At 27.1% G+C, this 27,214-nt stretch overlaps 1 protein-coding gene across 1 annotated transcript; it reads right to left on the bottom strand.

Annotated features, from left to right (window-relative positions):
* Positions 1–612: 612 nt before the first annotated feature.
* On the bottom strand, positions 613–27,180 carry Zw (glucose-6-phosphate 1-dehydrogenase Zw). The gene is made up of 11 exons (XM_043055253.3): positions 26,709–27,180; positions 16,207–16,244; positions 13,765–13,873; positions 11,237–11,445; positions 8,683–8,841; positions 7,218–7,343; positions 6,629–6,722; positions 5,506–5,722; positions 4,355–4,560; positions 2,782–2,951; positions 613–1,991 (listed from the first exon to the last, which is right to left on the bottom strand). Exons 1-11 carry the CDS (start codon positions 26,832–26,834, stop codon positions 1,904–1,906), a joined length of 1,542 nt encoding a protein of 513 aa, XP_042911187.1. The 5' UTR covers positions 26,835–27,180; the 3' UTR covers positions 613–1,903.
* Between the last annotated feature and the right edge of the window lie 34 nt (positions 27,181–27,214).

The raw sequence follows: 27,214 nt of genomic DNA, 5'->3' as shown, positions 1-27,214 counted from the left end.
TGGATTTTTTTAGTCCACTGTCGAAGATACTAGCCATCCCTACACTTTGAAACCATGGTAATATAACATCTCTTTCCCCCAGACAGATAAATGCCAATTTTTATTTAGCAAGCATTCCTCTGATAATGTGACATATTTGGATGCAATAACTGCCAGAAAAATAAGCTTTAGCATGTGAAGAAAATGATTAATACAATCTATTGAGAGTTGCTTAACTTGCTGCATCGACCACTGGAAGATCCCTAAAATATAATCCTATTTACATATTTGACCACCGTATTTTTATCAGATTTGTGATGTAGAAAAACAAGAATTTCCAGATATCTTTTAAAAGAAGTATGCTATGTACAATTCACTTTATGAATTTCACGCATACTTTCGCGGGTTCCTTTCTAATTAATTTTTATAATACATTTTATAGAGGTCAAGTATTATGAGTTCATATTTAGGCTTGAGGAGAACACCAGATAAAAGAATCATCCTCCTGGCTAGGTGAATAACATAATGAGCTGTAATGTTCAAGCTATTGCAATGGAAATGAAATGAATGTTTTTTTCTTGATATTAATAATTCTCATGCTTGTAACTGTAGTGCAAAGAATAATTCAAAACGTAACAATCAATAATCTTTATTTTTTACACAACAGCAAATCATTACACTTGTATAAATATATAATTGGGTATAACTTGTATAATTAGAGGCACAACCACGCTGTGTAAATATTAAAAAGCGTTTTAATAAGTGCAAAGTAAAAATATTCTTACCGGTATTTTGTTCTCAAATAAAAAAAATTAAGCAGAACATTCATCTAAGTACAAAATTATGTTTTTAAAACCAATATAGTTCAATTAATATGATTTTTTTGTTCACTAATTAATGAAAATAAAGTAAAAAATGAAGAACCAACTAAAAAGCAGATCTATAAGCAGAAAATTTGTACATTCATAGAATGGTGAATGTATAGAGGTAGGAAAGGGCTAGATTGTTTAAAACAATCAAAATTGTAACCGTTTATTAACTGTGCATCATTAAATTTTTGAAATATGCCTAAAGCATCATCCACATTTGTAAAATACATTTACTAAATCAACTCAACTGAAACAAGCTAATTTTGGTACATTTTAATAAAAGTTATTGCTTTTTATGAAAATAAATGTAAATAATAAAATGTAGTAAAAGAAACGATAAAAATTATTAAAGCTTATAATTCAAACATTTATCAACAAGTTGCATTTTTTCCATACAGAATATGTTCAATAAAAGTTAATATTTTCAAAGTGTCAAAATTTTTTGACCTTCTACCAACTTTCCAATTGAAATATTTTTGTCATTTTACAAAAAAAATTATGTAACTCTCATTCAAAAATTAATATCTGCGTTTTGGGCATGTAATTTGCAAAGTATATGCTCTATCTATAAAAATTGAGTGCTGGTATCTGCATATTAAAAGTATAAATTCAATTAGCAAAAGAAAATTCTATCAAAAACTTTTTCTTTCACAATATTCCTAAATCTGAAATTTATATTAAAATTTCCAAATAAAAATTAACAATTGTATAAATTAAACCAAAAAAAGTAATTTTCAAAGTCAAATAAACAATTAAAATATAAATAATCAAAAGCAAATTCTTATATGATTCACAATATAAAATATTTGTAATTAACAATACAAAGCTATATTTTGCGAAATGAAAAAGCAGATTCAAGAAATGATGTATAATAAATAATATATATAGCATGATTTGAAGTATGAAATCATCTTAGATCTTAAGAAATTGTAAATTGCACAAATCATTCATTAGTGCATTATTATATATCACAATATTATTAATTTCATTAAAAAAAAATCCTGCAGTATAAAATCACACATGCAAATACAACTGTAATAACTTGTCAGCATTTCCTATGGGTCATTTTTAAGCCATTTGTAAGTACCATAGAATTTGAATCCAAAACGATCAACCAATTCATCAGCTTCACTTGGACCTCGACTGAAAAAAAATGAAAGAAACTTTTAACCAACCTATGCATGCTACCTTTTCTTCCTAAGCAGTTTTAAGAGTTGCAGATTATTCATTTCTCTTTGGTTTTTTTTACTCTTTTTACAAACTAATCTCAGAACAAAATCATAGTTATTTTAATTCAAGTTCAACACACGTAAAATTAAAATCTCTCATAAAATGCAAAGCCAGGGAAGGGAGCCAATTTAACAGTTGCATATCAAATGAAAAGTAAATTAATTTAAATTAGAAAACAAAAACAAAAAATTATTCTAAACTACTCTTGGCAGAAAATATCGTTAATATTTAAACACTCTAACTACATATTTACATAGCCTTAATATTAGCCCTATATAGCCTTATTAGCCTTATATAGCCTTAATATAGCCTTATTTGGATATAAATAAACATAAATTTAAATAGGTATAATTGAAATAATGCAAAATTATAATGTAAAAGTTATAGGTACTGTTATTTTCATCTAAATTTAGACTTAATTTTTCTCTTTCTTTATTTTTTGGGTTAAACTTTTACTGTCAATAACTTAGACTTTAAAATAATAGATCTCAAAAAAATTAAGTAATTTAAATTATCCCAACTTTATTGCATAAACAAGTAATACAGAAAAACAATTTATCAAACAATAAACTCAAAAATTGAAGGTCAACGTATAATATTTATTGTTAAATTGACAGTTATAACAGATACCTATAGACATGTATTTTATAAACATTGCACAAAATTTTTAATTTTCTAAAAACATACTAAATTAATTGATTACCTTCCATATATATATTTTACTGGCTTAGGCTTATCGTTTTCAATCTTATGCAATAATGGTGTAAATACACGCCATGCTTCTGCTAACTCATCACTTCTAACAAAATGCATTTGGCTTCCACAGAATACATCTAGAAGCAAACGTTCGTATGCATCTGGCATAATTAAATCCTATAAAGAAACAATGAAATAATTAATAGAAATTTATTTAAAATAATACTCTTATAAAATTTTAAAAAATAATAAATCAAATCCAAACACTACCACCCCATTGCCTCTATAAGTTTAAATAATCTGATTAAAACTTATTGTTTCCAAATTAATTCTTTGAGAGAAAATTTAAAATACATTTTATTTAGGATGCAATGGATTATTTAACAAAATTCAATGTTAGACAATTAATTAAAAATCGAAGTATATTATCTGTGGTTCCATATGTGCAATTTTAGACCATGCAGAAAAGCAATTGAATCATACATAAAAGCTATTTTCAAGAGATGAATGTATATTATTTACTTTTCTTTAGGATGTAATGTAACTAAGAGTATACTTTAGGGAACAGAGATCAGTTCAGACTTCATAAAAAATTACTTGGGTTGTAATTCAACATTTTGCTGAAATTTTTAAGCATGATTTATGAGGATGATTAAGCATGATTTGTTTTTTGTTTCTTTTTCATGATTTTTAAAAACGAGAAGACTTAGTTTTTATTTATGTGCAGAGCAAAATCGCTATTTAATTTAATTTGTTAAATATCAAATGAATTGTACAGTAAAAATACTAAGAAATTCATATTTTCCTATTAGAGGTGTTGTATAAATTGCAAAAGGTATTGTTCTACAGCTAATTGTTCGACTACAAAGGGCACAATTAAAAGTTTAGTAAATATTTTGAAGTTGTTAATTATATAATTAAAACTGTTATTTTCAGTAGCATTTAAAATTAATAAATCATCACCCTCTTAACAAATGATATTTTAATATCCAGGTATATTAAAATATTACATTATATTTAATTATTTATTATTGCATCAGTATGAAATAAGTATTCAAATTAACAAATTCAAATAAGGTAGAAAATATGTTTGAAGCAAAACTGAATATAAAGAAAACCAAACAAGAAAATGACTGTAATTAAAGGGAATCTCAGGAATGATTACAACCACATACATCTAAAAATAAAATGATCTGAAGCTTAATTTAATTTGTAATTCAACTGTAGAAATTCACTTATTTTAAAAATAATACACTTCAACAGCAAGCACTGACGATCAGATAAAATAGAAAAAATAATACACTTACTAAACCGAAAAAAAACACTGTATTATTTTTACAAAATATAATTGTTCCACTATTTAAATAAGGCTTTTCCAACAGAACTCCACTACACTGTTGAAATGCTAACCCTCATAGATTTTTATTAAGGAAAAAACAAATACCTGAAAGGTATGCATATGAAAAAATTTTATTTAAAAGATTTATTATGTAACTGCCAGGTTAAAATACTTATTATATATAAAATTAAAATAATAATTATTTTCAAGTCAGTTATAAATTAAAAGAATTCATTTGTACTTTATATCGACTATTGTAAGATAGATCTAGCTCTGTTTCTTCCAATTCAAATGACATTCCAGGTGTTTTAGTCATCATTTTAACATAAACAGCTTCACCAGGTTGTACTCGAATAACCAATTCATTTCTTTTACATTGTCCGTGAAAAATGTCGCCGGGTACGTCTCTGAACTGAATTCGTATGTCTGCCTTTCTTTCATTCAATGCTATAATAAGGAATATACATATAAGATTTATTTATTTTCAATAAAAAAGTAGAATCATAATGTTTCCTACTAAAACAGAAAATCCAGCTTTGCTACCATTAGAGGCCATACAAGTGTGGTGTCAAAATCGTAACTGTTTTCATTCAAATTCAATGTCTTAACATCATAATATGTTATTTTCATAAAATGATAATATCAGTCACTATATTTAAACTTTATTTGTTATTAGTAAAAATACTATATGTTACACAGTATATTTCATTTACAAAATTCAATACTTAATGGAAAAAATTATAATGGACTTATTATTGGGGTTTTTTTTATAATTTAGTTTAAAGATTCTCACATCCATTACATAATAAGTGATTTGAAATTTGATTATTGTTGCAGGCAAAAAAGAATGTGAGCATTTCTTACGTAAAATACAGAATTCCTTACATAGTATAAAATTCAATCATGATTTTAAAAAAAAATTACATTTGTGAATAAAACTACTCTGGAATATCCTACATCGGTCCAAGTTAAAGAACTGAGATTACAATTTACCAATGAAAGGCATAAAACATTACTCAAGATAATATGCTTATGCAATTTTAAAGGTATTAAATGTTCTAGAAAGTTTATTGTTAGTGGAAAGCCTATAATTTGAACTTTGGCATGTCTAGACTTTTCCTATATATGTCATGTTCTAATATTTTAAATTCAAATATTGTAATCTTAATAACAGATTAACAATAAACTAAGCACACTTGAACTGCAAAATTGCTGATAAGGAGGTAAGTTTTGAGAGCAGTATGCAAAATGTGCACAAGTCTTGTGATTCATACACTTATAAGAAACAAAATAAAAAAACTTGAAAAAATATTTTGGTAGCCTAAGATTCAGGCCTAAAGTATTAATTGGCAGGTCAGACATATGCATTGAAAAAAAAAAGCACAGTATTACCTTTGCCACAACGCAAAAAGAAAGGAACACCTTCCCATCTTTCATTATTAATAAAACAAGTAGCCATAGCATAAGTTGGAGTAACTGAATCTTTAGGTACAGTATCATCATCTAAATAACCCAATTTTGCATCACCCTCTGCAGTAGGATCACCAACATACTGTCCCAAAATTACATTTTCGTATTTGATTTCTGGCACAAATCTCAAAACTTTCACCTAAAAGGAACAGAAACTATAAACGAAGAAATCATAAAAAAACATATTTTTCAATAAGACAACATACTTTAGGTAGGAGAATTAACTTAAAAGACTTAACTTAAAAAACTTTTTTATTTGATAACAAGAAAGGTAAAATTGTACTGTAAAAGTTTTCACTAACATCGTAATAGAAATTTAACCATTCTAGGAGTCACTGAACGAAGTTGACAATCACTAATTTCAGTTTTTCTTAGTGACATATATATTAAATATTTCCAAATTTTTAGTTACTTAAGAGTTTTTAATGATCTTTACTCAGAGGTTTATCTCTAAGTTTCTCTCAAAGAAATGTGAATATTCATGATTTTTTATATTATATTTTGATTTATAAAACACCTTTAAAAATAATAGCATTCTAATAATTCTATCCTAAAGTTAATACATGATGCATCATGGAATACAAAATAATTAAAACACACATCACCGGACACATTACTAGAAAAAATTTCAGAGGTAATCTAAATATTTTTTTGGAAAAACCTAAACTATATTAATCAATAACATTGAAAAAACAAATAATGACTTCATTAACCTTTTAATGAATTAATTAGTTGAAAATATTTCATTAATTTGTTTCAACTAACCAGGACATTACTACAATAATAAAATATGTCTTTAATTTAGGCATTAGTTTATACACTCAGTAAAAGCATATGGATAATATAAAGACATATTTTAAAAATGTTTCAAAGCTTAAAACTTTATAATATTTAATTTAATAAGCATGAAATTTTTTCCAACATAAATGAAAGCAAAAATATTATACATTATACATCAGCAACTTCACATTTTAGAATGATAATAGAAGTAAAGAATGAAAATTTCTTATAAAATTTTGATTAAAAAAAAAATTAAGAATCTCACTTTTTCGTCTCTAATGTCTTCAGCAGATGTTGTTACAGGTTTTTCCATAGCAACTAAACACAAAATTTGCAGCAAATGATTTTGCATCACATCCCTAAATGACAAAAAATATTTAAATTTTAAATACATATTATGAAATATATCATTTAAGTTTCACATATTTGAATTATATGCTAACCTGGGATCTTTACAAGGAGCCTCCCATCAAAAAAACTTTACAAATATCATGCTGCCTGATCTACTAGTAATAAGAAATATGATCTTTGGTTGTAGGGTTCATGGCAATTAAAGTTTTTTTTTAAAAAAAAATCTAATTATCAGGTTTTTTTGGGATTATTTTATGTTTTTTTTTTTTTTTTGCGTAATGTTGTTTCATAGAAAAAAATTTAGAAATTCAAATTGAAATAATGACTTTGAGTTCTTGTTAATGTTCTGCAAAACATTTTGTTCTCAAAAAGTGAAGAAAATTTGTTCTCATATTTAAAACTAACATACAAAAAATACTACAACACATCTATGTATATTAATTCAACTTAGCAACATAAAAAATTCAACAAGTGTGTATTAGATAAAGAGAAAAAAAACTGACCTGATAATTCCAAACTCATCAAAGTAGCCTCCTCTGCCCTGGGTACCAAAGGGTTCTTTAAAAGAAATCATTATGCTAGTAATATTTTCTCTGTTCCAAATAGGACCAAAAATTCGGTTTCCAAATCTAAAATCAAGAACACATAATGCATTAGGAAAGAACAAAAGTATAATAATAATAAAAAGTCAACTCCTATAAAAAGGTACTAAAATTAAAATAAATTTATTATTAATGCAGAAAATGCATATATAAAAATTGAATGGCTAGAATTTAGATAAACAGATATTTATATTTTAATTAGATATTCCATAATAAGAAGTTTAATTATTTAATACCTTTTGTCAAATTATTCTATTCACCAAATAAATATAACAAACTGAAACACCAATTTTGGATCAGTTCTTAGAAACTGTATAACTATTTCTACAATCTGTATACTTTTTCTATTTCTAGGTATTAACTATTGAGGTACTGTATGGCTTTGATAAAAATCCTGAAGAACGAAAAGCTAGCACAAGTCTGTTAAGAAAAGTAATAAATTAACAACAAACCTTGATATACTTTCCTGACAATTAACTGTCATTGACTGACATTAATCTCTATTATTTGGGAAATTAATAATAAATTCAAAAAACTAGGACTGGACAAAGTGCATTGACAAATAAATTTAACCATATTTACCAAGTAGTTAATAAATCATCTACCTTTTTCAGAAGACCATTACTGGGGTTAAAATGAACTCATCTAAATCTTGTTGAAGAAGCTGGTCATTAATAGAAGTTTGAATAACTATTTTGGCCCATACAGCAAAAAAGACAAGATAATTTTTTCCTTAATTTAGTATAAAATAAATAAAATCACTCAACATAGAAATTTCTCTAGTTTTTAACTCAACATTTTATTTTAGTACCAGCATAATTGTATCACAATTAATAAGACATGCTTGAACGATCCTAAAACAAGAACCAACATTCTAACATGCAGGGTAAATCTCAAAATATAAATTTATTTTAATAAAATAACCTCATTTATTAATTTATTTTTCCTTATTTTCTATTTTAAGCTTTTTATTTTGGTATGTTTGCAATTGCAAACCTGGTTAACTGCTAAAATGTGACCGCCTAAGTTAAATTAGGGATCACAAATGAGGACAAAATTATAATAATTTACAATGTTTCTATACAACTTTTAATGCCTTATAAGTTTTGTTTCATTAAGTAGGTGGTTCTACATAACTTGATATTCCACCAAGTAAGGTTCTTTTTTTTTTGTTTCTGAAATTTCGGTTGCTAATATTGCACTTGAAGAGCCTTGTTGTAAAACATTAGAAAATACTCTGCTCCTGAGAACTTGCAGAATAACAAAAATGATATTTCATTAAGAAGGAGTATAGAAATGACATACTACATTATTCTCCATAAAAAAATAACTAACAATCTATGGGTATGTTTTACAGGCATCATACCTAAGAGCCATTAAGTTCTGCACCATTTCTTTTCCAAGGTAGTGATCAATACGATAAATTTCTTCTTCTTTGAACAATGATGCAAGATGTGTAGATAATTCTGCTGAACTATCACTATCTCTTCCAAATGGTTTTTCTATAATAATTCTAGTCCACCCTCTGAAAAATAAAAATTCATGAAAAAAAAACTTACAACTTTATGAAAACTTAAAAATTAACAATTATTATTAGACAAAAAGTTCTCTATGAAATGTGCCGAGGGGGAGGATAAACAGCCACAGACATCCAAGCAAACAGGAGCATTCAATCGAGGATTAAGTACACAAAAACCTAAAAGTTTTACTAGATTGGTGGGTTTATTTCTAAAAATAAATTAAAATTTTTATTAGGTGAACACTTGGATTATGCAAAATAGTATGAAAGATAAAAAATAACTTTCAAATAAAACTAATAGAAGTTTTGTCATTAAAATTTTTAATATTTTTTACATTTAAGAAAAAAAAATAGTTTGTTGGAAATAATAACTTTTACAAAAAAATAATTTCTGCAAACATTTACATAAAAATGGATTTAAAATATTGATCTAAACTTATAAACTAAAATATCATTCTAATATGCCAACGTTTTTTCTTATTGTTTAATTAGTTTCCTTTGTCCATCACCTCCTTTCAGAGATTAGATTACTATACTCATTTTTTTAAGGAACATTTAATCCAGGAATTTTTTCCCAGCATCTGCACACAACTGCACCAAACAGCCTCAAACGTAACATAAAAAGCTTTTGAAAATGTCATACTCTTAATGATTAGAAAAATAAAGGTTCACTGATCTTACACTAAGATAAATAACTTTTAGTAATTTTCTAAACTGTTAAAATATGAAGAGTAATTTTAAAACATTTATAACATGCTAAACATTCATATATATTTACTTTGTGGTAAGACTATTTCATATGTTGTACAACTATTCTTTCAAACTATGTATTACTGTTTTTTCTCTACATTATCTTATTGACTGGATTAAAAATTGTCACTCAAAAAAATCTTGATGAATATGATTAGCTACAAGAGCAATTACGTCCAAAACATTTTGACTTTCAGTGATAGCAAAGATATAGACAATTGTTTCGTAATTTTTCTCATTCTCGGGGGCAGTATTAGGTTGTGAAACAGCTGATAGCTCTGTGAAACATATCAACACAGATTGATTAACAAAAAGTATCGTTTAATAATTTTTTTTAAGTCAGTGCTGAACTTATTTAAAATGCATCTGAAGTAAATATTTAAGTTTATTATTGATAATTTAACTTAACATTCAAATTCCTAACATAATTAAAACATCATATTTATAATAAGAAACTATTACATCTATTTCTTCAATATATTTGTCTTGATGACAAAAAATATTGCACTTTAGGTGGTGATTTTACGTTATTTTTGGTTATAATTTAATCAATAATACCAGCAATAAAAATGTATATAAAAACAATCTGATGTGAACAGACGTCAAAATAACGTTGAAAAAGATTTATAAAACAATCTGAGAGGGTGATGGAGTAAAACAGGGATTATTGTCACACTTTTTTAACCCCCTACTGTTTAACTTCTTTTTTTCTAATTGCAATAAGTTTGTTTATGTTCCAACACAGAAGAAGGTTCTTGCTTTAAGAGTAAAAACTACAATATGTCCACTTTTGTGCCTGTATTCTCATTCTTCAGTTTTATTCATATGCAGCACAAAGTATATCCACTCTTCAAGTTTTTTTTTTCTCCAATCAGTTCAATGTTTTTGTGTGGCTTTGAAACACAGGAAAGATATTAGAATTTAAACAAATGTGATTCGTTTAAAAAATTTAATTCATATACAAGTTGCTTTTTTTTTTAATACTTAATTTATTTGTGCATTGCTCAACTCCAAAGAGTAGCACGGTTAAATCAGGCACATAACTCTGTTAGCCCTAACAATAACAAGAGCTACTACGGGAGCCTGCTCAAAAGAGCACTTGGTGCAAAGCTTCAAAGCACTTAGTGCCCTTAGTATATTTAAAAGGTAATAGATGACTACTGAAGAAGTGGGTGTGATGGTTTGATCTTGACGGCTGCAATCAAATGCCAACTATTGTTTATTCTCAATTATTACTCTGAAACCAAAAGTGCATTGGTGGAATAAGCCACTTGGTTTAACTCAAGTTTACTTCTGTAAAAAATCTCCAAATATATGAGAGGCACAGAAATAGTGCAGTGCAGGTGAGCACTATGGCTTCACTTGCCATAGACAGGTTGCCTACAATCTTATTATAAACATGAGAAAGAATCCATTGACAATGGATCTGAACAGACAACAAAAAGCATTTCAGTTTTTCCCAAATTACAATTAGTTTAGAAAAGCAATTATAATTTATTTGTAATTGCCTCTCTATAGTATCACCTTAAATGTCCCATTTTGGGACAGCTAAGGTGAAATTATACAGAAGTAATTTCATTTCTTACATAATTAAAACAGTTTACATTTTCCAAAAGCATGTCAAAATTTATGAAATGAATAAGAAACTAACTTTGGGGCCATGCAATTCAGCTTAACATTTTCTGTTACAGTAGCAAACACGGTGGGAGGTAATGCCAAATAAAATAGTCTGTTGGCAGGTGAATGTTTGTCTAGTTCCTTATTCAGCTTTACGTAATCTTCAGCTTTATCATATGAGCCTTGAACATATGCATTCAGTTTGAAAAAGGCGTCAAGCTTTCCTTCTTGGTCGGATTTAATCTGAAATAATAAAATTCAGTTTGATTAGAAAGAAAAGATAATCCACATTTCATTAAATTTTCATAAACATTTATGAAACTAATGGTATAACTTTTTCATTACTTAGCATCATTGAAATCTTCCAATACCAAGTTTATTTTCTCTTTAACCTTCAGAAAATTAAGTTTTAAAATATTTAAATAATTAATATATAACTATTAAAACTTAGTAAGCCAAATGAAGAGAAGTTTTCATATTAAAGTTGTATATAGAGTGGTTAAAATAAAAGTGACACAGTTTTGGTTCACGTAAAATCAATTCTGATTGACAGATGGAGAGCTTGGTATGTACGTTATATGCAGACTTAGATAAAATGAAAACCTTTCTGCAACATAAAATCTCAATTACAAAACTTTCTGCAAGCAATTATAATTAACTCTTAATTATCATAATATTAATTAACTCTTGAAACTAGTTTCAACTCTTTTGTCGCCACCTATTTTGGAAAAAGAAAATTATTTTTTCTTCATTCAAATTTTACAGAAATGTTTGTGTATAAAAACTTTAGTTTATTATTTAATTTTTTAATTTAATTTAACAGGAATACATATCAAAAATTTAGTAACAAAAAAATGCACATGGAACATTTTCATTTGGAAGAAACACTATTAAACCATTAAGTTTCCAAAAATTTTCAAACAGTTTCTAGTTCCAGAAATTACATATCTGCACAATAGGAACATTCAGCTTAACAGGTACCACATAATTATACCACAAAGTGTTAATTTTATGGAAAGGACCTCCAATACATAAAGCTTCAAACCTTTTAGAAGAGTCTTTAGACAAACATTTGCATAATGGATGCAAATTTCCTAACTCATATGTAAAAATATCATTTTACAAGGTTTTAATCAGCATCCCATTGTATAAAATATCTGTAAATGTATAAAACACCTAGGTAGCATACATAAGGAGGAAGGTTGTTAATTATGAATTTATTTATGAGCATTTATTTGAATATTTTCAACAAGTTGAGAACATTTCCTGACTTTCTTTTTAACTAAAGCAAATTTAATTAGAACATCCTGACTATCGTTAAATCCAGTAGCTGATATAAAAACATAGCATTTTAACAAATAAAGCTGAAGAAAGATAGAAAAGTAAGTCTTCAACTAAATCTTAAAAAAAAAAATTTTTTTAAGTTCATTTTAATATATTTTTTGATGTCTTATGGCCATATCAATTCACTGTCTAAAATGAAACAAACATATTTTCTGTAATGTTAAATATAACATAGATAACTTCATAAGTCAATTGTTTATTTATAAGTTTGAATTCCTTAAATTTAAGGAGAACCTTAAATTTATTTTTTTTTAATTATTCTTAATTTAATCCATTTTGATTTCTATCATTTTTAACACATATTCCAATTGATTCAAGAATTCCATAAAGTTGATTTTCTTTTCTTTGTTAATGAATTAATTATTACTATCATGAAAAACTTTAACAACATACAAACTTTCCTCTTAAAAGTATTTCAAAAAGTTATTACGTAACTTTTTCTTAGTAAAAGTTTTATATATCTTTTACTAACAAGTTACTTAATAGTAACTAATAGAAAAAAACTGCATTCTGGGAAAATATTAAGTAAGACTCAGAGAATTTTCTGCATCCCTGCCCACATATTTGAGAAAATGGTTAAAAACTTTACTAGTTTTTTCTTTTGCAAACTGCAACAGAGATAGACACCGACTACTGCATTAAAATCACTTCAAAACTTCAAATCAAAGTTGGAAAGATAATTTTGATCCACTGTGAATATTAAATTATGAATTTTTATTGGTACTTTCACTTTCCAATAAAAATAGTTTAGTATTTCAAAATTACTTTTGCCTTATCTGCAAATAAAAGAAATACTTTAGGAAACTTTAAATAGTGTTTTTCTTCAAAGCATAATGAGTTTCCTAATTTTCATCTTATTCATTAACAAACATTTAACATTTGAAAATGTAATTTGAAATTGCACGTAGGTTTTTTAGGTCCTGTTAACAGTTTTTTAATGACTAATTAAACTTGAATTTTTATTTCTTTTATTTTTTTTGCACAGTTGGTGAAAAATTAAAGATCAGGGAATTGATGGCTTCAACCATTCAAGTTAAAAATTTACTAAGATGCTTTAAAAGGAATTAAATCTGAAAAAGCTAGTTTTACTTATGAGGTGACAAATGAAATACCCAGAAGAGCAACTTCAGATATCAAAGCTGCTGGAAATGGAACTGTTAACATGACACACACATTTGCAATCAATTAAATCTCAAGGAAGAATTAAGAGCATATTACTGTTAAGTATGGTTCACACTTTTTTCTGATTTCTTCAACTGTTATATTACTTCTAGCATAACCAACAAATCTTGTTTTTCCTGGCAATAATCCATCACGAAAAAGAGCCCTAAAAAAGGTAAATTACTCAGATTTAGGAATGAAGTTATAGTATATAATAATTTCATTAGGAAAAAAAAACTAGATGATAAAAAAATTAAAAGTTCTACCTGAATAATCGCACAAAACAGCTCAGAGTAACAGGATGATAATACTAAAAACTTCAAATGTTTGGTTTTAAAAACATAGCTACTTCTAATTTTGGTTCAATACATCCTTTTCAAAGCAGCAATGGATGGCTCATTGGTAAAAGCACTAAACTATCATCGTAAAGAACTAGGTTTCAAACCTCAGTTACAGCTTGAAACCTGCCCATCTTCAGAATGATGGGTAGCAGCTTGTCTGAGAAATGGAGAGGGTAGTGTACAATACTGACCACAATCATATCCTTGGTCACGAAATTGTGAGAGAAAAAAAATTTGTTTCAATTAAATAACTTTTATTTATTTTTTCATTATGAGACAAAAAGTGAGCTGAGCTTGTTATTTTCTATTTGCTTGCTATTGTCTAGTTATTACAGTAGAAATCACTTAAATATATTAATAAAGTATATTAATAAAATATATTAGAGAAATATAAAGTTCGCCCACTTATTTCCCTTTGAGACAAAAGATGCTGATCAATAAAAACGGTTAGTTAGCACAGGCTTTCTTCAACAGAATAAAATTGTTTTACTTTCGCTTTAGGCATTAAGTTATCAAGATTTAGCCATACGAAATTTTCTTATATTATGTTTCCAGTTTAGCAATTGCTAATTAAGCCAAATGCAAAATTAAGTTATAAAACTAAATGTAAAATTAAGATGTTTGCGATAAACTAAAGGTTGTATATTCGAATTTTAAATAACATTTTAATGTAATCAAAAACGAATAATTATACTGATTTATTCTTTTTTTTTTTTATTTATTTATTTATTTTAATTATTTATTTATTTCAATTATAGTTTTTTATTCATTTATTTTTTACTTTATTTGTTTTTTGCTATAAATTAGAAATGGCTACTCCATTTAATGTCATTTTGTCTTCCACCCTTACATTATTTTTTATATAATATTTAAAATACAGAAGAAGAAAAACTTGTTTAAAGCAAATGATTTTTTAAAAAATCAGGTTTTCAGCCTAATTTATTATTGCTATTTATTTTAAACATTAATTTTTGCCTTCGCAATTACGGAATTCAAGTACAAATCTCATCTTTTTGGAGCTTTATAATTTCTTTGAGTCTCGTGGTTTTGGAGATTTTTTTATTTATTTGAAATACAGCTGCTTTTTTAATACAGCTATCTTTTTTCTTTAATTTCCAAAAAGGAAAAAAACAAAAAATTTCTTGAGTACACACGCAGCCTCTGGCTTTATGTCACTAAATATGATTGACTTCCTTTTTAAAGAAATTTCTTGTGCTTTCAAATACAGTAGGGAACCGATCATCCGGAAAGATTGGGACCATCGCTATTCAGGACAACTGATTTTTCCGGTTTTCTGAATCGCTCCAAAAAACCGTTTTTTTTATTGTTAAACCCAACTAAAAAATAATAATATTTGGAAATAATCTTGAAAAAACGAAGTAATACACTAATGATTATTTCCAAAATGATGGTAGGGTAAACATCTTTCAAAAAAGAAAGAAAAATACTAAAATCTTAAGAGGAAGAAAAAAAAAATTTTTTTTACAAATGGCGGGAAAATTTAACAAATTTCGTTCAGGTTTTCTGATTTCCGGATAACGGGTTCTGTACTATACCAGACGCTTTTAAGACAAAAACTGATTTTTCAACACTTATAACACCTTCCAAGAATTTACCCTTAATATTGCCTATAAAAAAAAGGTTCAAAATCATCAAAAAGATGCTTATTAATATTTAAAAACTGTAAAACAGAAGAATAGATTGAAAATCTGATGCTTCCATGTAAATTTGAATGAATGTGCCAACTGAAAAACTAGTTTTTACATTTGTTGTTCAATTAAAAAGTCGTATATTGAAGAGAAATTTCCATACAAAATCATCAAAATACGAAACGCTTAGAAGGTTAATTACACTTGGTTGACAAATTGTTCATGTTCATAAAGCACATAAAAACCAATTAACATTTCTTTCTATTACAATTATATTGGCTTCTTACATTTCATAGGAACCTAAGAACCAGAGCTGTTATTGCTTCAATAATAAATAAATAAATAATTCCCTCTTGTTGTTTCCTTAACTTTATTATTATTGACTATATGTCAGAGTCTTGATATTAAAAACTATATGGATATTAAAAACTGCATTGGTATTTATGTTGATATAAATTAGAATTGCAATAAACTTTAAAACATTTTATAGTCAATCAAAATTTATTTACCAAAGGGTTGGATAAATTTTCTTCTTTGCCAAATCACCCTAGGAAAAAAAGAAAAGAATTTCATTTACTAACAATTTCATAATATAAAGATAAAAAAATTAAAAGAAAGAAAAGAAATAATAAATAACATTAAAGGTGTTTTATCTTTATATCTGCTCTATTTTGATGTTATATACCAATAACTGTTACGTTCATAAAATATCATTAAGATTTTAAGTGTTTTTGTTTTATATTTACATTAACGTTATTTGAGGTTAGCTCATGTTTTCAAAAGTAAAGTCAAAAATCATAACCTTCAACATACCTTTTTTATATATTATATCAAATATGGAACTATGTGTTTCATAACTCTACTCAAAAATGCCCCTCCACCCCGAAAAAGTTCCATGGTAAAATTGCCCAATTAATAGAAAGACTTTTTAACATTTATTTTTTTTAATTAACTAACTACTTTTCATTATAATGAAAAATAATAAGTGCAGATAACTTAAGTAAATTTCAAAGGATGCTTAATTTTATAGCATGAATTTTACTATATAGTATAACATTCTTAATCATCTTTAAAAATAAACTTAGAGATCCTAGTAGTTTTCTAAGTCATGAAAGATTAAAAAAAAAAAATAAATAAATGGACGAAAATAAATAGAAAAAAGAGACCTATTGTTTTACATGTACATTTCTTTAAAGTAACTTAAGAAATAAAATTGTTTTATTAATAACAATTGCAAAACTCAAGTCTAAATTGATATCATAAATATAAATAAATACTTGTACACCAGAACAATAGCTAGTTTTGGCAGACGTAATACGAGTTCATAAGCATCACAACAAAAGAAAGAAAATAAAAAATTAAAATCATATCCCTCAAAAATCTCAATTCACATCTTACTTGCAGAAAACATTGCTAAAAGAATGATAAATATGAATACTAGATGAATATTAATTACATATATAACAACTAATTACAATTATAACAACTAATTAATGTGCTAACATGTCAATGAACTACTAAAATAAATACAATACTATAGGATAAAATACTAAAATTATTAAAATTCAATAGCTTGATTTTTTTTATTATTTAAAGTAAAATATTATGAGCGATGAAATGACCTTTTGTAATCACTGCCTTTTGTGTTATTTGGAATAGTTATCCCTAAAAATCTGCATGCTAAGTGTAAACATTAATAAGGCAGGAACTGTGAGCGAATCCAAGAAATCCAGTAGGAAACGAATCCAAGAAAGATGAAAGGAAAGATGTGATGGCTTTTCACTTTCATACAATAATTAAACCGGTTTTATAATTTTTTATTATTTTAAATCCTGCTCCCACGTTTTAACTCCTTAACGATCGGTTAATTTTCAAGAAAACGGTCATAAAAGTACCTATTTTTTTTTGGCTTTTGTATTTGTATTAGGTACGTATTTGATTAGTGCTGCAACTACTTTAAAATAAACTAACTATTTACAATTACCTTAAAAATATCCTGTTACTGCCATCAGGTGTGTAAAATGAGAAATAAAATTTTTTCCGCACAAAAGAAATTAATTAGTTCTATTCTTATTGGCGCGTTACTACTGAACACTCCAGCCCGTCAATATCAAGGGAGCGAGAAATAGCGGGCGAAATCTCACCCCGTCATTTTCAGGGGAGCGAGAAGGAAGGCGTTAATAAACTTTCGTCTGTACTTAAGTATTAATTTTAGTCGGTGCTAATTTGTGTAGAAAAGGGATGCCTTTAAGCCTTAAAGGCAACCTTAAAGTTTAATGTATCCGGCTGGACAAAAATATGCAATTACAAACGAAAAGTTCGTTTTTTTTCTTTCCTCTTTTCATTTTTTATATTTGAATTTTAGTTCATTAGCTTATCAAACACCTCTAAATTTTAAACATGAAATTAGAGCAGTTTTGTTCACATGCAGACAGCCGAAACTAAAACCGAAAAGTAAATCCCGAAAACGAAACTAAAATGTTTTCGGTAATGCTTAGATTATTTGGACTTTTTTTGATTTAAATAAATTATATTTTAAGACAAATAAAAATAATTTTCGAATCATAATTCTTTTGTTCTTGTATTTAACATGAAGACAACTTGATTCTGACAACCTTATTTTCTAGCATTTTAAATGCATTTTCTGCAGAACGTTGATTTTGAGAAAATTTCTTTATGCTAACACACACTACAAAAAAAATAATAAATAAATAAAAGTTTATTATAGAATTCTTTGAAATTTTGTATGCAGATTTTGTATAATGTTATCGATGTTTTGAACTTAAAGTAAAGCTAAGATTTAAATATGAATTTGTAATTCGTGTGGAGCTAAGTAAGAATATTTAGAATTTTTCTTTAAAAATTCAATATTAAACAATATATATTTTGCGCTATTTTATTGCCTTTTTGAAATTTTTTAGGTTTTAGTTCAAAACACAGGTAATCATGTTATTGACATAGGAAAAAAAATTATTTCGAAATGTATGCTTTACAATTTGTTATTAAGTGGTTAGAATGACCAGGGGTCTGTCCAGACATATTGTGAAAGGCCCGTTTTTCGAGAAATTGTGAAAAAATTACTCACATTCTTTCAACCAGGGTCCGCTTTTATGAATTTGTGCAAATAGGGTCCGTTATTGCAAAAAAAAATTTTCAAGGAGTTTTTAAATTGTAAAGAAATTAAATTTTAAAAAATAAACAACAATTGCTCCATCTAAATTAGAGATGCAACATACAAATATTTGGTATTTAGCCTATACTGCTGAACGCAGAATTTCGGACGAATAATGGAAGAATAGTCTGCCGAAGACAAAACTTAATTTCGTTTACATCCATCTTTCTTGTTTTCTGCCCTGGAAAGGGTTTATTCGATTAACAAAATGATAATGAAGATAAACAAATTTGTGAAGGGTCCGATTAAAAGAAAAATCATTTTCTGAAGGGTCCGTTTTTAAGTTAAAATATTTTGTGAAGGGTCCGTTTTTATGAAAAGATATTTTGTGAAGGGTCCGTTTACGGACCCAAATTTCTTCTAAACAGACCCCTGATGACATTAAAATTTTGTAGATTTTGAGCACAAATTTGCCCTTATTTTGAAAAATATTTTATAAATTCTTAAACTTTACTTTAAACTTATAATTTTTGGACCCCTGTTTACCAAAAATAAAATTACAGTTTTAATTATAAGCCTTTTTTATAATAATAATAATAATAAAAAATTGTGTTGAAACCAGTCAGATACCTTAAATGTTAGCTGAGAGGAGGAGAGATATTAAAAAGCCGTTCGAAAAAAATAGGGCTATAAAATGAAAATAGAATTTCAAAAATTTCAAAATTTATTTAAAAAATAAACAATTTTGGAGTTCTTAAGGTCACACTTGGGCAATAGCTATTTCAACGGCATATTATGGCAGGTGGCGATGGAAATCGATAATTTTTTTAATTTTACTTTTTCGATTATTTATGGCGAAAATATTGCCGACATCTATTTAATAAATATTTTGGAGGAGGAAAAAAAACGACGTCATATTGAGATACGTATTTGACTAACATACAAACGGAATCTAGCATTGAAAGTTTCCTTTTAAACTAGCGCAAGATTATCGGTTAACCTAAATTCACATTTGAAAAATATACATATTGCAATACGCATCTAATCGGAGGAAGCTAAATAGTACACGCGTTTAGTTCGCTATTTTAAAAATAATTCAAAACATATAAAATTATGTATATGTAGATATATGTTTCTATTTATTATAAGCGAGCACTAAATTTGCTTTAAAAAAAAAGAGCCTTTATCGGTAGAGAAAATCACGGCGGTGTCCCCCCTTAAGAGAGGTCAAGAATAAGGTGTAGGCGATTTTACAACAAATTTGAACAATTGGGAAATAAAAAAGTGAAACTTTAATAATGCACTTCACTAAATTAACTGTTTGCATTCGTCCACGACAAGGTCATTCTTTTATAAAATAAGTTGTTAAGAAACTACCGGCCTACTTTGCCATCGACCTATATCTCTGATTTTGAAAGGTACTCAATAAAGTCTGACTAAATGCCGGTTAAAATCATTTTAAAGTGAATGAATTCTATCTCGTTAAATGATAAACAAAAACTAAAACAAGTGAAAATAAGTAGTTCTAAACCCCACCCCCTCAATCAATCAATTTATAACTTAGACATATCAAACATTATTCTCAAACAGGTTCAAATTCAGTACAGTTGATCACAGCACGGGTAAAATTGGGAAAAATCAATATAACATCTAAAAAAAGATATAAATAAATAAACAAAACTGTCACGCAAAAAGCGAGGTCAAAAAGAAATGATTAATTTGCTCATAAGAAAGTTCTTTATGACAAAATTTTTCTACTTACTTTATAATTACAATTTTAGATATGTATTAGATGCAAATTTAGAATTACATACACATCCTTTTGTATACAATTTTACAACTAGATGTTAATAGTAAAAATATTCAAATTTTTACTAAGAATGATGTTAAAAAAATTGCATATACATTTTCTTTAGGCAATATATATATATATATATATATATATATATATATATATATATATATATATATATATATATATATATATATATATATATATATATATATATATATCAGGGGTCTGTCCAGGCCGAATTTACTACCGTTTAGCGGTACCTTCACAAATTCAACTTTAGGAAAAACGGTAGTTTCACGAAATACTTTTTCTGAAAATTTTATTTTTGTATCCCTTAAGAAACGATAAATCTATATTTTTACCATGTTTTTGTATTGATTTTTTAATATAATTTTTAATTTTTCACAAATTATGTCTTAATTTTCACAAAATAGGTACCTTTCAAAAAAACCTAGACAGACCCCTGTATATATATATATATATATATATATATATAGCGACAAGAAAAGAAAAGAGAGATAAACGAAGAAAGTTAAGAAAAATAATAAGTTTTATTTCCTGCGCAATAACATTCAAATACATAGAACCCATAAAATAAGTTAAATATGCAAAGAATACAAGGAGAGAGAAAAAAAATTTCCAAAAAGAAAATTTATAATTAAACAAAATAATTTGTAATTTTTTTTTTAAATTAAAAGAAAAACATTTAAGAACCGAAAACAAAATATATATATGTGTGAATTTTTTTTTTTTTTTTTTGAAATAGAAAATGAATTTTTTCGGAAAAATCACAATGTAAGTTTATTATAAGCCGATTTTTTTCTATTGAGAGCATAATTATTTTCATCCTACTTTAAAAAATAAAATTATCATTGTTGTATTTAGATTTACTTTACAGTCAACTATCCTCATATTTATCAATAGTTATTCTTAAGCTTCATGACTGTACTTTTTAGAGTAATATTTTTCTACTTTTTAGAACATATTTAATTCTGAACTTGTTGTCTCCTTGGACTTACCAAAATATACTAATCACAACAGGAGCAGAAAAGCTTTGCAATTGATAATATTATTTTGAATTTATACAAATCACTTCGCTTAGGCAAATAATTATAATCGGCGGGGGAGGTCGAAAAACTATTATCACAGAATTTTTATGAACGGCTGTCATTACTTTGAAACAATGAAACTCAGATATTTAATTTGACCTTGGAGAACCGGATGATCAGTGGCGTGATAGACTCTTTTTCATAACGTGCCTTATTTTTTTTACTAATTTTCCTTTATAATTTCGGATCACGTGATTCCAAGCGGATTGACAGGTATCCGATATTTCTCCTTCTCAAAAGTTTACATTTCTCTTTTTTATCTTTTCATTAACAAGTAACCGCAAAAAAAAAAAAAAAAAATTTAACAGCTATCGCGATAACGATTGTTTTGCGTTGAAACATTTTCGAGGTTTACTTAACAAAATTGCACTAAATCTCAGCGTGATGGAGAGGAAGCCAGCGAGGCACGTGTATTGCATGAGCCCCTCCCGGTTGCTTTAATGTCACATTCGTTGATACAAAATATATATATGAGGAATTATAATTTATTTATTTTGAGTAAATTAAAGCTATGTACTATATTTACATAGATTTATGCCTTAAGCGGGTAATTGCCGGGTTAGGGAAAACGGAGAGGTCTTACGTAAATACGTTAAATTTTATAAACAATAACAAATAATCATTTTTATTCAAGATCGATTCGAATTGAATCACGAACAAGAAATTAAAAAAATTTTCTATAAAAGAAGAGCGAAAACTCTGCAAACGATAATTATAAATAAAAAAAATAGACTGAATACTGAATTTTCAAACTAGTAAATTTCATAATTCTAACAATAACACAATACATTCATTTATAACAAAATACGAAAATAATATATGAAAATATTGCGACCTTAGAACTGTAGCGTTGACAATTCAAATAATTTATTTAAAATGTGCGAATAATAAATGTGTTAAAAACTTACAATGATAATGACAAGAAACACAAATTAAAATTTTTATTTTTTTTTAAAGTATTTAAATGAATATTTTTTAAATTTAACTACATAAAGATCAAGGGAGCCCATTTTTCACAGAGATCAGGAGGTCCAAGCCCATTTTTCACAGAAATCATGATTGCCATCTGTACATTTTAAGGATCAGTTCTGGCACATCATAAACTTGAAAAATTGGTTCTTTCTGAGAGTTATTACACGCGGTTTTTTTTTTTCAGAATTAGCTTTATGCTCATAAACCTTTCTTTCCCTTGATCTTCACATAACGTTAGTAGTGGAATTTGTATGCTCCTGTATAACGGCCAAGCACTTTTTTAACCCACTGACGGTTCTGCATGCAAAAAGTCGTCTTCAACCTGCAGTCTTCTCCGCATAGCTAAACAGGTTTTTCAATGTTATTAGATAGAGAAATAATGTATTGGGGAGAAGCATTCTCCCAATTTTGGGCGTTTTCTAAACCACCTATGCGTTAAAACTAACAATTGATATGACGCCTTGTGTTACTCAATCACTAATGAATTACAAAACAAATTTGCTCTAAAACCATCAATTATGACAAACACTAATTCATTATGGTTCAGCGATTTTGCATACTCCCTATATACGCAAAAAATCGAAGAAGGCATGAGGGAAAAAAAAAAGGTTAGGCAGAGTCCTAACAGTTGTGCAGTTTTCTATCGCGGAAAAACAAATGACAGGCCAGCTGCAATTGGAAGCTACAATTTGGAAGGGAAAAAAATTCTTTTTTTTTTTTTTAAGTTCATAGTAGAAGGAAAGAATGAAAATAATTCTGAGTATCAAACTATTACATTGCTGCTTCGCTTGGTGCAAGCGATATACTCGTTAAGATTGTTTTAGAAAATAGCAGATTCCCGCTTTTATCTCACAGAAATTTATTGACATTTACAAAAAGTTTGTTGAAGAATGAGAATTTGTTACAGTTTGGGGAAAATGCCTCGAACACCAAATTTGATGTTAAGCATTAGTTGAAAATGTTAAAACTTCAGATGTCGAATGAAAAAATGATAGCAGAAACTGAAAATGTGCAAAACAATATCTCTAGAATGGAGATTGTTTTAGACAAACTACTTAATTTCAAATTCAAAAACTTTCGTTTTAACATGATTAGTTCAGGATTTCTATCATACTTATTTTCGAAAATACAACAACTCAAGAGCATGCAATCAAATTTTGAAGCTTACCCTATGCCCCATGCATCAGCATTTTAGTTTAAATTTTAACTAGCACTGCTCTGGGGGAAATAACTTATAGCTTAAAATTTTATACCAATTAGTTACCTCAAAATTATGTTTACAACATTAGCAAGAAATGAAGAAAACACAGATGATGGAAAAACACACAGAGTCAATAATCAAAAACTAAAAAGTTCTTACTCATCTGAGAACTGCTCTTCTTTCACCCTCTTAGAACTTTTTTTTTTTTTTTTTAGAATCTCCAGTATAATTTTTGTACTTCTTTTTAAAACATTTCATACAATTAAATTTTAGAATCTCACCTATGTGAGCATTAGAAATTCGCATAGATGAAATCCCTCACTGAGGTTGTATTTTACCCTGTTACTCCCCTAAAATCTTAATTTTTGATCTCATTTTAATCTTTTCGAATTTTTCTTTTTTAACTTAACACATCTATTTGGTCTAGTCATTAAAAAAAGGCACTCCTGAATCAGGATTACTCCTTATCCTGATTCAGGATAAGGAGTGATCCTGATTTATTGTTTAAGTACTTCAGGATTACTTCTGAAGTGGCTCTTTCATTGATTTCCCACCCCCTGTGACTAAGTTTGTTATTTTTAGGACATGGAACAGAAGATGAGTAGAAAACAACTAGAAAATCTGGACACAAGCCAGAAAGACCACAACAGACCCACATGCTCAAATTGAAATAACACAATTCTAAGGAATTTTTACTAACAAACTACTCTTAACAGAAACTGCCAAGATAGAAAGATATCAGCAGGGGTCTGTCTAGGTTTTTCTGAGAGGTACCTATTTTGTGAAAATTTAGACATAATTTGTAAAAAATTAAAAATTATATTTAAAAATCAACACAAAAATATAGATTTATCCTTTCTTAAGGGATACAAAAATAAAATTTTAAGAAAAAGTATTTTGTGTTCCTAAAATTGAATTTGTGAAGGTACCGCTTGTGAAGGTACCGTAGTAAATACAGTCTGGACAGACCCCTGATCAGTTAAAATCGGATTTAAATAAAGATATCCAAAAAAGAAACATGCATGTTAAATTCATTTACCATACAAAAAATAGCTGTTGCATTAATAAAGAATATGTAATTTATATCTAGACAAACTAAATAAATAAATAAAAATTTCATTGACTCTCTCTACATGTATTAACCCACTTTTAGTGCAATATAAAATTCCTTTGACAAGTATAACATGATTTCTACGACAAATTTTGATACAAAACTCTTAAAAATAAGATACATTGCTAATAAACCTTTAGTTCAGTAGTTCAATATCAGTTTATTAATTAACAAAACACTATTAGATGAACTAAAATAGTAAGTATATTACCAATACATTAAAATATTGCCAAGAGTGAATGTTGTGTATATTAATTCTACCTTACATCTAAAAGAAATACTATGATACTTTAGTAAATTTATATTTGATATATATGACATATAACTTATTTTAGTACACAGTATAACCAGTCTAGGATACATTATGGATGCCTTTATGCTTTAAGCCATTTCTTCGTCAAAAAAATAAAAAATAGTTGATTATGCTTATTGTGAATACACATTAGTTCATAAATGCAAACTATATTTAATCTGAAATTGAATAAATATTTGCCCAATACATTACACAATACTTTTGATTAAAGAGATCCACAACCCAAAAATTTTAAAAATAAGGACCAGAAAAGGTCCTTATTTTTAAAATTCTTTTATTACTTGAAAAATAAACAATTCATAATCTTTTAAATGGGAAAAAAGTTATGCTTACATCTCAATTGAAAGAAAAGTCTAGATTTAATCCTTTTTACTTATTTAACTACATATATGATGTTAGAGGGCCCTGATCACAATTTTTAGTTTTTACAAATTAAAATGAAATACATAGCTGACAACTTGTATGGTTAATGAGAAAGATTTTTTTTTTTAAAAAAAAGTTGAATTATAATGTGAAGTAGGAAAGTTTTTGTAAATTGAAAACTTTCACCAGCACTTAAAAGCGTAAATGATTGGCTAAATCTTACACAAATATGTTTGAATTACTAAATTATAGTGTTGGAGAAAACAATTCGTTTGGAAACATCAAAAATTAATGTTTAAACATGAAAATATACATGGTACCTACTTCCACTAAAAGAAATTGTTTTCACTGACCATAGAATTTGGCAACAATTAATGTATCTCAAATCTTATTAAAAAAAATAACTGTACCCACACAAAAAATTTATATATTTATATTCACGTTACTTAGCTTTTATCTGTTTTCAAGAAACTTGTAAAGCAGGCTTAAATTCTAAGCTTTTCGAGCAATAAAATGAAAATTATTAAATTTATTATTAAGAGATTTAAAAATATTTTTAAATTAATGCTAAAAATACAATTTACTTTTGAAGATTTTCATCCAAAATAAACCAAAAACTATAAAAATATTAATGTTTTCAGTTACATCAAAAATTAAAAACATCAATTACTTTAAAAATGAGAGTGTTTTTTCTTTTTCGTATATTGAACATAAAAATATAGAATGATTACATGCATTTAAAAAAAAAAGATTGAAAAATGCTAATACTGTTAACATATTAGACTAATTATATAAATATGAAAAATTATTTTTGGTTGTATTTTAACTTTTTTTTCTTACTTTTTCTGCTACGTAAGAAATTGGGGGAAAAATAGTCGATAATAGAAATAGAAAAAAACTTAATCAATAATATTTTGTTACATATATTTTCATGAAATTGTAGAGATAATAGAATATGACGAAAATTTAATTACACAGTATGGTAAACCTAAATTACCGGTATAAATATTTTAAAATTAAAGAAAAATAACTCACCGAAGCACCAAGAATGATGAAAACATAACAGGATTCTTCCTTAGGCTGCTTTTCCAAATGTTGAAGTGATTCCTTCAGTAATTCAAGACATCGTGGAGAAGCAATAGTTTCGTTATTTTCATTCATATTTAATCGGAAGGCACAAACTTTCTTTTGGTCACGGGAAGTTTCAACATTAACAGAACCTTTTTCAACTTGAAAGGAGCGCGAATTAACAATGCTTTGAACACAACCCAGATTGACGGTTCTTTCTATTAACTGCTAAAACGTAATTAAAAACAATCAATTACGAGTAAAAGTGATTCCAATGCTTAAACAAAGTTTATTAATGCAGAACTAGCGAGTTAATTAGTGCAAAACTCAAGTCTCCGTTTACTCCATGGATGATTAACGCAGCGTAGAGATCAACAAAACACGAAACTCACACTACTGCTGTCACTTCATGTCACTTTACTGAATTTAAACCGGAAAAGCAGAAATCGGAAATCGTGCTGACTTTCATGTAT

Source organism: Parasteatoda tepidariorum, chromosome 2 (assembly GCF_982258835.1).
Source record: "Parasteatoda tepidariorum strain Cologne lab strain chromosome 2, Ptep-v5.0, whole genome shotgun sequence".
NCBI classification, from domain to species: Eukaryota; Metazoa; Arthropoda; class Arachnida; order Araneae; family Theridiidae; genus Parasteatoda; species Parasteatoda tepidariorum.
The sequence above is the reverse complement of the archived record's forward strand: the minus strand, read 5'-3'. Positions and strand labels throughout refer to the sequence as shown.

Excerpts from the sequence above, each read along its gene's own strand:
- Zw (XM_043055253.3), bottom strand. The coding sequence starts at position 26,834 with ATGAATGAAAATAACGAAACTATTGCTTCTCCACGATGTCTTGAATTA. Across the intron at positions 11,446-13,764 it reads AGTGTGAACCATACTTAACA|ATTAAATCCGACCAAGAAGG; the intron begins GTAATATGCTCT and ends TTATTATTTCAG. Across the intron at positions 1,992-2,781 it reads GTAAAATATATATATGGAAG|TCGAGGTCCAAGTGAAGCTG; the intron begins GTAATCAATTAA and ends ATTTTTTTTCAG.